General features: G+C 37.2%; 1 protein-coding gene across 2 annotated transcripts in view; it reads right to left on the bottom strand.

Moving 5' to 3' along the window:
- LOC149837130 (uncharacterized) overlaps positions 1 to 10,412 on the bottom strand; it is a 126,249-nt gene extending 115,837 nt beyond the window's left edge. For both annotated transcript variants that reach the window (XM_090007254.1, XM_090007255.1), the window contains exon 1: positions 10,013 to 10,412. In XM_090007254.1, coding sequence (XP_089863380.1) covers positions 10,013 to 10,050 — 38 coding nt within the window. In that variant the 5' untranslated portion in view covers positions 10,051 to 10,412. The remainder of the gene's footprint in view (positions 1 to 10,012) is intronic.
- Positions 10,413 to 13,079: the final 2,667 nt, after the last annotated feature.

Here is a 13,079-nt window from a genome sequence, read left to right as displayed (position 1 = left end):
CGAGATCATGCACAACTTGAGGGAGGTTGTTAAGCTGAGAAGATATGGTTCTGGATCCACGTTTGGTCCAGATCCATATATTATGCTTTGTATTTTGCATATGCTTGTATTTTATGTTTATAATCAGGGATATTATTGTCCATAATGTTTTATAAAGTGTTGTATATAATCACAGTTTCTAGGTCACGATGGATGACCATTCTGCGCAGCCTCTTGTCTCCTCTCATCTGTCTTATGTTGATATTGAAAACGTGGCTGGAACTCTGAGTTCAAACAGTTTAGTCATGTTATGCTTGATATTGGATTTAGAACTTGGTTAACTGACACTGTTTTGTTTATTACGATTTCTGATCCAAGAATTATTATTATTCTCCTTTATGTGGATGACATGATCATCACCGAAGGCGACAAATAGGGAGTTGAAAACATTAAAAGACTTCTTAAAAATCATTTTGAAATGATTGATTTAGGTTTATTGAGATATTTTTTAAGAATTGAAGTTGCTTATTCCCCTCGAGGATATTTATTATCTCAATCTAAGTTTAGGTCTGAAATTAAAGATGATAAGAGAGTGAATACTTCAAAAGTTGTCAACATCAAAATGTCAATCGATGACGAAGAACCTCTTTATGATCCTACCCCTTACAGACAGCTCATTGGAGCTCTTTCCTATCTCTTCATTACTAGACTTGATATAGCACACATTGTACACACAGTTAGTCAATTTCAACATGCTCCCACTTCTGTTCACATGAGAGCAGTTTTGCGAATTGTTAGATACATCAAGTCTTCACTGTCACAAGGCCTCTTCTTATCTACTTCATCCTCATTAAATTTAATTGCTTACATTGATGTTGACTGTGGAGGTGATCCCAATAACAGGATATCAACCACTGATTTCTGTATTTTCTTAGGTGAATCCTTGATTTCATGGCGGTGCAAAAAGCAGCAAAAGGTCGCTCTTTTGTCCACTGAAGCTGAATATCGAGTCATTGTCACCACAACAATGGAGGTAGTTTAGCTCAGAAGACTAATGGTTGACATGGGAGTTGAAATGACACAAGCTTCACGCATGTACTGTGACAACAAGAGTGCGATCTATATTGCCAACAACCGAACATTCCATGAACGCACCAAACATACTGAAATAGATTGTCACTATGTCATAGAGGAGTATCTATACAGAACAGTGTTATTAAAAACGCGCCTCAAGGTGCAAAAAGCGCGCCTCGCCTCAAGGCGAGGGGCTTTTTGCCTTGAGGCGCACATATAAAGCGCAAAAGGCTTGAAGTGTGCGCCTCATACGCCTTGAGGCGCGCCTCAAGCCAAGGCGTATACGCTTCTAATTTTTTGGTCAAATGAGGGTCAAATCCCCCATTTGACCAGAAATTAGGGGTTTTCACGCAATTTTAAAAAGGTATTTTCACGCTCCTCCTTCGCCTGCTTGATCTCCAGCTCGCGCTTCCCTCTCCTCTCCTGCTCGTGCTTCCCTCTCCTTACCTACCCACGTCGCCACCACTGAGTCGGCTCGCTCTCCCTCTCTCGGAGGTCAGGTGTGTTCTTTCCCCCCTCTCTCTCAATCGTTGATGCTCTTCCCCCCTTTCAACGAGTGTCTGCGAAAATCAACAACTCTGCAACTGTTATGCTGTTAGCGTGCTATCACAGCATGTCTAGTGCAGCGTCCCATCTCCTTTAGATGAGCATGGATGCTTTTAGCAGGTCCAGCCCACGCATGAGTTCTTGCAGACCATTCGTTGCAACATTTGATGGATTTTGCAACCCACGTGTGACCTCTACTTTCGATGGTAGAGGTCAACCTGATGCCATTCATCCATGCGATGAACAACATCCCATATAGTGTCTGTTGAAAAACCTTAGCTGGTTTCTTTTTTTGTTTCCTGATTTGTTTTTATATTGTTGAAATGAGTGTCGTTTGCATTTCATTTATAATGAATGGTTTTTATTAGCATGTGCAAACAGTAAATTGTTGTATTGTTCTACTTTCTGTTCCCTTGCTGTATTTGTATTAGCATTTTATTTTCATTGGATGTTCCCTTGTTGAAAAAAACAAAAATATGTTCATTGGATGCTCTCTTGTTGCATTAAATTATATTGTGCTATGTCTTTATCCTATTTCCTCCTTATACAGTATAATCTAAATGGTCTTTAAGATTTACAATATTTGTTTGGACATTGATATCACGTTTGGATGTTATTTATTGTTTAAATGAAAATCATTCTAAGGTGTTGTCAAATGACCTGAATTTTCTTCATAGATCACAATATTAATGACATGATATACTTTTAATATTGATTTTCACTTATCAGATTTTAATATTGATTTCTGCATAGATGCAATGTTCTCAATAGATGTTTTTTTAGCTCTGTTTTTTTTTCTGCAAATGCGGCAAGAGATCATTTTAATTGAAGAGAAATTTGGTTTCTAATGTTTACATTTTCTAATTATGACATGGTATTGTTAATGCTAAGATGCATTTAGTTGTTAATGTTAATTTTTTATTTAATGAATGCCCATGTTTTATTTTTTAGATACTTACATAGATTTTTGCATTAATGTTACTTTTATATGTTAATCTCATATTTTTTCAGTATTTATTTACATGTTAATCTCATATTTTTTCAGTATTTATTTTAGATTTATTATTTCTTGTTGGTTGTTGCTTCATCAATAAAGAATTTTTTTATTTATTTATAACTTTAGATATTTTTTATAGTTTTTTTTAAATTTAATTTTTTTTTTAGGCTTACGCTTTACGCCTCGCCTCAGATTTTGGTGGAGCGCCTCGCTACGCCTCAACGTTTTTCACAACACTGATACAGAACCATTGATATGTCATATGTCACATCAGAATACCAATTAGCAAACTTCTTCACCAAACCTCTCGTTGCTCCTGGATATCATTTCATCTTAAACAAACTTTCGCTCATTGTACCGTAAGTTTGAGGGGGAGTGTTAAAAAGTGTAACTATATATAATATTTATTTATTATATTTTTATTTTTATTTATTTTCCTTTTTTATTTTTTTACTTTTTTGCTAGTTCACATTGAACTAGACTTTTTAACTAGTTAAGATCCAACTAGATCTTGACTAGTCAATATAGTCGTTGGAGCTAGACCAACGGCTAAAATTAGAGTCGTTGGACTAGCTCTAACGACTCTATAGAGCTTCTTAGAAGCTACTCTTTCTCTATCTCATTTATGTATAAATAAGGGGTGATACCCCTCTCCATTGTAACAATGCTTTTATGCATTTCATATGAATGAAATCAAGCTTATTATTTTTATCTTTTGTGTTCTTTCATTTATGCCCTTTTGTGGATTATGGTTGTAGTGTCTTCAATAGACACCTATTACAAGCATTTGTGCTTTTGTGGAAGATCTCTAGAAGGTTTGAAGAAGGATATGATATTCTAGAAGTAGAGAAGTGCATAATGCCAATGAACAACCACAGAGTGAAGAACATAATCAGCCTCAATTATCTCAGTTGAGGAGGTCCACCAGAATAAGACATCTCATTGAAAGATGGGTTAGCTATGGGAATTTTAGTGCTAATTTTCATAACTTTTTCAATCAGATTGAAAAGTAGGAAGAGCCTAAAGTATTCTAACAAGTCATCAAATCGAATATATGGATCAAAGACATGAATAAAGAGGTGGAAGCTTTACATGAGTGTCAGACTAGGGAGCCAGTCAAACGGTCACCTGATAAAAATGTTGTAAGATCAAAAATAGTATAAGATAAAATATAAACCAGATGAGAGTATTAAAAGGTACATGGCCAGGTTAGTTGCTAAAGGCTTCACACAAGAGTATGGACATGAATGTGAGGAAACATTTAGTCCAATTGTGAAGATGGGGATGATATACGGATCATTTTGTCCTTAGTAGTTGATCATAGATGAAAGCTAAGTCAGTTAAATGTTAAAAATGTTTTCTTACCTAGAAAGTTGAAAGAAGAAGTATATATGGAGCAATCACCAGGATATAGTGAAAATGTGTGCAGGTTAAAAAAAGCTATATATGGGCTGAAACAAGCATCCCACTCTTGGTTTGAAAGCTTCTCCCTTAAAATTCAAATGTATGGGTTTTATCATTCTCCTTTAGACCACTCGTTATTTTGTTTATAAGGGATTAATTTCCATTACTTTGCTGCTCATTTATGAGGATGATGTAATCATCACAGGAAGTTTTGATAAGGATATTGATGATGTGAAATAATTCTTGAATGAAAGATTCAAGGTAAATTGAGGTATTTTCTTAAAGTTGAGGTAGACAGAAAAGATGAATATCTTATATTGACTCAACATAAATACATAGTTGATCTCCTTGCCAAGTCAGGAATGAAAGAATGTAGGCTAGTGCTAACTCCCAGTCCTATGCATCAGTGACTCAGCATGAATGATGGAGAGCTTTATGAAGATCCTACTAAATACAAAAGTGTGGTTGGTATGTTATAGTACCTCACCTTTACTCGATCAGACATTGTTTTTGTTGTTAATCAGTTATTGCAATTCATGCATGAACCCAGGATTACTCATATCGAAGCAGTGAAGAGAATTCTGAGGTATTTAAAAGGAACGATAGGAGATGGATTGTGCTATAAGAGAAGGGCAAAAGAAGAAGATGTCTTGACTATTATAGCCTATTTAGATGCAGATTGTGTAGGGAACCCAAAAGAGAGGAGGTCAATATCTAACTATTGTGTTTTCATTGAAAAGAATTTAGTTTTATGGAGCAACAAGAAGCAAAAAGCAGTACCTACATCTAGCACTGAGGCCTAATACCGATTCATGGCTGCTGTGACAACTGAAATTACATGGATCAGATATCATCTAAATGATCTAGGAGAGGTGATTTTGCAGTCTATTCTGCTCTATAATAATCAAAGTGCAATTAAGATACCCTTGAACCCAATTCATCATGGGAAAACAAAGCACATTGAAATAGACCAACATTTTATTAGAAAGAAGTGCAAGGTCCTTCATCTTGAATCTTTCGTTATGTAAAATGTTCAGTTTCTAATATATAATGAAGAGTAGGGTACGGTCCCTCATTGGAAAATGGAAATTGTGCTAGTTACAACCCTCATATTACTTTGATGTGTCGTCCACTGCTTTTGTAAATTATTTCTAGTAAAACAGTAAATTTCTCAGGCTAGAGTAGTTAGACTACTTTCGAAATTTTAGAATCTAAATCTTCAATATTTACCTCTTAGTTCTCTCCATTCCTTCTTTATAAGATTGGGAACTTTCTTTGATCTTTGATGTTGATGTTGGCGATGATGGATAATTTTCATCAAATAATTTTCATCAAATATTTAACTCCGCCTGTGTAGTTATACACTGTCGGTCCCAAGCCCGGATAAAGGAGGAGGGTTGCGGTAGGCCTGTGACAGCCAGCATAAAAACTTTGTCATATCCTATGAAAATGAACCAATATGAGAATTTCGTTGGGGCGTTCCCTACTGAGCGACGCGTTGTACTCTCTAGGCCCGGAGGCAGTGATAAATGTGCAAGGGTTGCTAGGTCGTCGCCCAGAAGCGACGCGTCACACCGGCGCCCGGGTGTGGTGTCAAATAGGCAAGGGTTCCCTCACTTTGTTGGACGGGTGGGGGTAAAAAAGTTAGTCCAAGACCATAAAATTAGGTTAGCCACTTGGAACATAGGGTCTTTAACTGGTAAGTTGGTAGAGTTAGTAGATGTTATGTGTAGGAGAAAGATTGATATTTTATGTCTTCAAGAGACCAAATGGGTAGGTGAGAAAGCTAAAGTGATAGAACCTTGGGGATATAAGATTTGGTATACAGGAATAAATAGGAATAGGAATGGAGTAGGGATTGTTATGAGTCGTCAGTTTATAGATAATGTAGTTGAGGTCCGTAGGAAGGGTGATAGAATTTTACTTATTAAATTAGTATTAGGTACGGATATTATTAATATTATTAGTGTTTATGCACCTCAAGTAGGTTTAGATGATTCCATTAAGCATCAATTTTGGGAAGATTTAGATGGAGTAGTACAAGAGACATCTTATGGAGAAAAGTTTTTCATCGGCGGTGACCTTAATGGACATGTAGGCATTAGTAGGGATGGATTTGAGAATATCCATGGAGGCTATGGTATAGGAGAAAGAAATGAAAGTGGAGAAAGGATTTTAGATTTTTGTTTGTCCTATGATATGATCTTAGCAAACACTTGGTTTAGGAAGAGGGAGTCTCACCTAGTAACATTTAAAAGTGGGGTTAATACGAGTCAAATAGATTTTTTCCTACTTAGAAAGAGAGATAGGGGTTGTTGCATCGATTGTAAGGTTATACCAGGAGAAAGTGTAGCTACACAACATAGAGTCTTAATTTTAGATCTTAGAATTAGACAATGCCGCAAAAGGGATAGACATAGGATAGATCCTAGAATTAAGTGGTGGGCACTGAAAGGAGCTAAACAAGGAATGTTTGTAGAGCAGGTAGTTAAGGAAGTTGATTGGTGTCTCGAGGAGGATTCAGAATCAATGTGGAATAAGATAGCGGGTGGTATGAGAAAAGTAGCTAAGGAGGTATTGGGTGAGTCTAAAGGCGGTGCACCACTAGGTAAGGATACATCATGGTGGAACGAGGATGTCAAATTAGCTATTAAGGTTAAAAGAGAGTGTTATAGAAATCTAAGTAAGAGTCGTGATAATGAGAATTTGGAGAAGTATATGATAGCAAAGAAGGAAGCTAAAAAAGTTGTTCGAAACGCGAGGGCTAAGGTATATAAGGAGGTTTATGTCAAGTTGGATACCAAAGAAGGCGAGAAGGATATTTATAGGCTTGCAAAGATGAGAGATAGGAAATCGAAGGATTTGGGTATGGTTAGATGTATCAAAGATGAAACGCAAAGGGTTTTAGTCAAAGATGAGGAGATTAAGGAGAGATGGAAAGATTATTTTGATAAGCTATTTAATGATAGTCATGCTCAACATCTTGAAGACTTCTCCATTCCTTTTCATGAGATAAATCGTGACTTCATGCGCAAGATTCAAAAGAAAGAAATTGCAGAGGCTTTGAAGAAAATGAAATCAAGAAGGGCAGTTGGCCCAGATGGTATACCTATCGAGGCTTGGAAATGCTTGGGAGAGAAAGGTTTAGAATGGTTGACAAATCTTTTTAACTTGATTTGGCGAACAAATAAGATGCCTAATGAGTGGAGGAAGAGTACTTTGGTGCCTTTATATAAGAATAAGGGTGATATACAAGATTGCACAAACTATCGTGGTATAAAACTCATGAGTCATACTATGAAACTTTGGGAGAGGGTGATTGAGTCTAGGTTGAGGAAGGTTGTCATGATATCGGAGAATCAATTTGGTTTTATGCCTGGAAGATCAACTATGGAAGCTATACATCTTCTTAGACAACTTATTGAAAGATATAGAGAGATGAACAAAGATTTGCATATGGTTTTTATTGATTTAGAGAAGGCATACGATAGAGTACCTAGGGACGTTCTCTGGTGGACAATGATGAAGAAAGGTGTTTCTCTCAAGTACATTAGTATAATTAAAGATATGTATGAAGGAGTAGTAACCAATGTCCGCACTTGTGGAGGGGTGACAACCAATTTTTCGATAACGGTTGGGTTACATCAAGGATCTGCTTTAAGCCCTTTCCTATTTGCGATAGTGATGGATGAGCTTACGAGATCAATTCAAGAAAATGTACCGTGGTGTATGTTGTTTGCTGATGATATTGTTTTGATTGATGAGTCTAGAGCTGGGGTTAATGCTAAGTTAGAATTATGGAGACAGACATTGGAAGCTAGAGGTTTTAAGTTGAGTAAGAGTAAGACGGAATATATGGAATGTCGGTTTAGTAAGCAACGAAGTAGTGATGGGAGTGTAGTGAAGCTCGGTGAGCAAGAAATACCGGTGAATGATTATTTCAAATATTTGGGATCCATCATTCAAAAGTATGGAGAAATTGATGGGGATGTAAATCATAGGATAAAGGTTGGGTGGATGAAATGGAAAAGTGCAACTAGAGTGCTGTGCGATCGTAGAATGCCATTGCGGTTGAAGGGAAAGTTTTATAGGACGACTATTAGACCCGCTTTACTATATGGTTCGGAATGTTGGGCTGCCAAGAGACATCATATTCAAAAAATGAGTGTAGCTGAGATGCGGATGCTTAGATGGATGTGTGGAAATACAATAAAAGATAAGATTCGGAACGAGGAGATACGTAAGAAGGTAGGTGTTGCACCCATTGAAAATAAGATGCGAGAGAATCGTTTACGGTGGTTTGGACATATTCGGCGAAGGCCTAATGATGCTCCAGTTAGAAGGTTGGAGAAATGGGAAAATATATTAGTTAAAAGAGGTCGGGGTAGGCCTAGGAAGACTTGGATGGAGATGATAGGAAAGGATATGAATGCTTTGAACCTCACCGAGGACATGGCGTTGGATAGAAATGATTGGAGGAAAAGGATTCATGTGGAAGACCCAAAATGAATTTCTTTTTGGTTCATATCGCTGACCCCAATTGTTTTGGGATGAAGGCGTAGTTGTTGTTGTTGTTGTTGTTGTTGTTGTTGTTGTATTTCATTTTCAGAATTGGGGATGACTTCTGACTATGATTGTGTGACTGATGCCTCTTCTATCAAATCCTCTCAAGCGAGCAACACTTTCAACTGATGAAACATGAAACTTAGAGGTATGAAATAATGCTAGTGGTTTAAAGGTTCACCCGATGAAACATGGCTAGAGCCTGCTGTCAGATTTTGGCATAGGCACATTAGGAAAATCTTAGACATGTTCGAAAAGTGGTTTGAATGAAGCAGGGAAATAACAAGTTTACATGTTCCCAAGGTTTCCTGCTTCTGAAAACTTCAATGTTTCAAAAAGTAGTGCTAATAAAGCTTCCCCAGCTATGGCATCTCTAATCCAAATGAAAACTCCTACAAAACAACTTAGCACATGTTTTATGTACTCTAGTGATTGTTGTTTTCGTTTCTTTTTATTTTCCTTGGCCTGAACCTTGATGTAACTACTCTTTTTCTTTGTATCCAAAAATCAAGGAAAGCAGACCATTGTAATCCGTGAGATCATAATACCCCTACTAAAGCTACAGTTGTTACAATTTTTTGGCATATTGAAACTTTAGAAATGCCAATTTAGACAGTTGTGATATCAGTCCCACAAGCGCCCCAGAACTACCATATTTTAAAGCAATAATTAAAGCAACATAGCTACAAGTCTTTGAAATGGCAGACAGCACTAAAGATCAAGTATAGCACATCGCTCTAATTCATAGCGTCCCCATATTTTATATCAAAAACTAATCTTTAAAATCACACAGGAATTCATGCAAAGAAACCAAATTCCACTAAAAAAATGAAATGAAACAGATCAGATTATAATGCTATAAAAAATTGTGCTAGCTTTTAAAAAACTAAACAAAATTGTAACTCTGAAAAGAGAAACACCTCAAGGAATCAAATTCCATAAAAGGAAGAAAAAATCACAAAGCACAAATTCATCTTAGAAGAAACCATTGCCAACAATTCACAAGGGTCTATAGATTAACACATTACAAACTAGACCAAACAATCAAGGCAAAATATCGGAGAAAAGCAATTTCATCACGTTTAAATCAAACCCGAAAAAAAATGCAGATACTAGAAACCTGCAGTCAACAAGAAATCAACTCCAAGAAAAAAAGGTCAAAACAAGAAACAAAAATCAGTTAAACAGAAAACCTGCAGAAATTCTTCCAAATAAAACAGAAGAAAGCAATCCGACCCAAAATTCAACTAGAAACAAGCATCACACACGCACATCCAGATCATCAAGCCTTATAAAAACTCCAGAACTCCAAAATAATCACGGAATTCTCATATGATACACCAGAATAACGTATTTACTAATATCACAAGGAAGCTACCCAAAAACAAAATTGACAGGGAGACTAACAACTCAAAGATTCAATCTATCTTCCAACAGAGAGAGAGTTACCTCGGGGGACGAATGATGAAATTGACGAGCTGCTCCATCGATACCGAAGAAGAAGAGGAATCTCGAATCCCCCTCTCTTCCCTTTTAGAATAAAGAGGAAAACAGAGGAAATAGAGAGAAGGGAAGAAAGGGGAAAACAGAGGAAATAGAGAGAAGGGAAGAACGGACGAATTAGGGCATTTTCAAATCCACCTTTGCACAGAACAGCTTAAAATATTCAAAGAAAAAGAAAAAACAATAACAATGAGAAGAAGAAGAGGAGAGGAGGAGGGAGGAAATGGACGCCTCTCTCTCATCGCACGTGCAGTCGCCGCGCGCCCGCGCTTCGCTCGTGCGATCACACGAGCGGCGTGAGACAGCGACGAGGAGAGAGAGGGCTTCCCCCAACGTGAGCCCCACAAAACATTTTTGGCCACCACGCTACCGTAAAAAAATCAAGTTCCGTATGATTGCACAAATATTTGTGCATTAAGCACCAGATTACCCTCCAAAACAGGCCTGTCACTTGTAGGGCCCAAGGCACGACGGAGGGATACTTAATGTACAAAATTTGTGCCATGTGATTGCATTTGATCCTGACTCTCGTGCCATCCAAAATGTTATTCTCATAGGTATTGCCCTTTTGCGCAAGCCAATGCCTAGCATAAGCCCTTGGGGTAGGAGTCTTAGTCTCCGAGTTTTACGCTGCCGGCATGACAATCATAGATATGATGGGCTGAGCCCAAATACCAAGTGTTCAGCTGGGCTTGACTTGGATGAGCTTGCATAGATAATATATATATATATATATATATAACTTATGTGTAATATACATTTTAAGTGTAATATATTTGCTATTAATGAAGATAAGGAACTAATAAGCTAGACATCATAGCTGCAAGTTGTATCCACTCAATCAAACCACATAGATGTGTTCAGCATATTTTATTTGCTAAGAATCAAGCCTTGGATCATGCTTTTCTGTTGTAAAAATGTGATTTTTTGAGTTATGAAATTTTATCGCATTGTAGGCCATTGATTATTGGATCCCTTTAAAAGCCTAATTATTTATCATAATCAAGTGATTCAAAATAAATTTCCTACTAAACAAACCATGCAGATAGCATAATGAAAATTGTTAAAAAAAAAAGAATGATTTCTACTCATTAGTTTGTTACCTTTGTTAGTAGTCAATATTTACCCTTATATTTATGCATTATATATAATATAAACTATTAAATGTAACATATAAAAATATAAATATATTTCATGCATAAATAACATAGAATATTTTACATGTGCAAGATCTGCACGTACGGTTTAGCCACGAACAGAGCTCAGCTCAGCTAAACACGAGCACAAGCCAAGTCATGAGCTTGGTCAACTGGGAAACGACTTGAGCTCAAACATGTCATGTTCGATTTGTTTGTCTTGTTCAGACAATCACTCCCATGATCACACCACAAGATCCCATTGGTTTGACTTTGGATTCAAACATGAGTAATCTCATAAGCAAGGTCATAACGCCAATCACATGGAATCCATTTGGGTGGAGCGGTGTTGCAGAACTCATGCAATGTTTTCAGAGGTGGACCACCACGTAAGGCAGGTTGGTTATGGGCCCCAGGGTTTTCTCGCTTTGGCAAGGGTTCCTCGTAATAAAAAAAAATGCTGATGATTGGATCTTATTCTTGTGGGATTCATCACGTTGTGATTACTCCGCCAAATGCTTAGAGTGAAGGGTAGGACTTAGGTCCCATCATGGTTGATCTGGATCCATGTCTAAATGGGTGGATCGTCGGTATTAGATCCTCTTGCATGGTCCATGGACCATGATGAAAGTTTTTTTTCATCTTGGCAAGCTCTAAGGTCCGATACAATGTTGTCAGATTCAGTATTGGCCTGATTGATTTTCAAAATGATTCAGGGAATCGGGACGATTCCGATTCTGAACTGAATCGAATTGAATTGGCCAATTTTTAACCAGCAAATGATACGTCACAATAATATTAAAATATTTAAAAATAAGCCGAATGAGCTTGGTTTCGGATCGATAACTGGCAGATTTGTAAAGAACTGATGACATTGGTCCGATCAGAGATCCTAATTATGGAATATGGACTAGTTGGATGCAATCTAAGAATGTGCATTGATCCAAAGCATTCAGGCCCGGTTTCATTTAAAAGAAAAAAAGAAAAAAACCCATTATTGTTCAGATTGTGAGCCACATATGAATCGGCTAAAACCGAACTCAACCCTTATCCATTTACCGAATTTACTGAAAAAACAATACTCATTGATCCACAACGAAATTGAGATTTTTCACTTCCTACCTTTTTTCGACAGAGAGAGCTGGGGTTAGGCAGACCCCTACGGCCAGGTGTACAACCATATACCATTGGGATTCGAACATGCAACGTCCCAACACAAGGTGACGTGTACTAACTGCTCCTGCCAGACAAGCGAAGCCCCCATTGGTAGAAAGAGATTTCACTTACTACTTCAGTTGCATAAAATTTTAAATTCCATATATGACAATTCTTAAAAAAATCATTTATGTCAACATTTTATCGATATTTTCTCAAAAAATACAACTTTTAATTTATTGCCAGATTTTTCTGTAACGAGATCTGCGACATTGGGTTTAGCCAAGTTGTACTTGGATATTGAGATTTCTAACTCACCAAACCTGGCAAGGCTCATGTTTCATACAACTAGGGATGTCAATTAATCCAATTTTATCTGATACCTGACCAACCGTTTAGTTGCATTTGGTAAGCCAAAACCATTTTCAATTATATGGTTTTGATTTTTTTCTACCGAATTCAACAAATATTCAAATTTGGTAGATATCCGAACCTGTTTACATGTAAAAAAGCGGATTTGATATGAGTTTTTCACTATCTGAATCCAAATTGGCCAACATCCAATTAGTAGAATATGGTATTGGTCACATCCAATCTGAATCCAAACTGTTTACATGCCAAACCAGTCCTAAGGGTGGATAGACCCACATAATGGGCTATCCACCAACCTGCCCGGCACGTGTCCATTTTGGAGTGGGTTAACTGGGGTCTTGATGAACCAA

Source organism: Nuphar pumila, chromosome 5, assembly GCF_984573655.1.
Source record: "Nuphar pumila chromosome 5, dmNupPumi1.hap1.1, whole genome shotgun sequence".
Lineage (NCBI taxonomy): Eukaryota > Viridiplantae > Streptophyta > Magnoliopsida > Nymphaeales > Nymphaeaceae > Nuphar > Nuphar pumila.
Note: the sequence above shows the minus strand (reverse complement) of the source record. Positions and strands in the feature narration are given on the sequence as shown.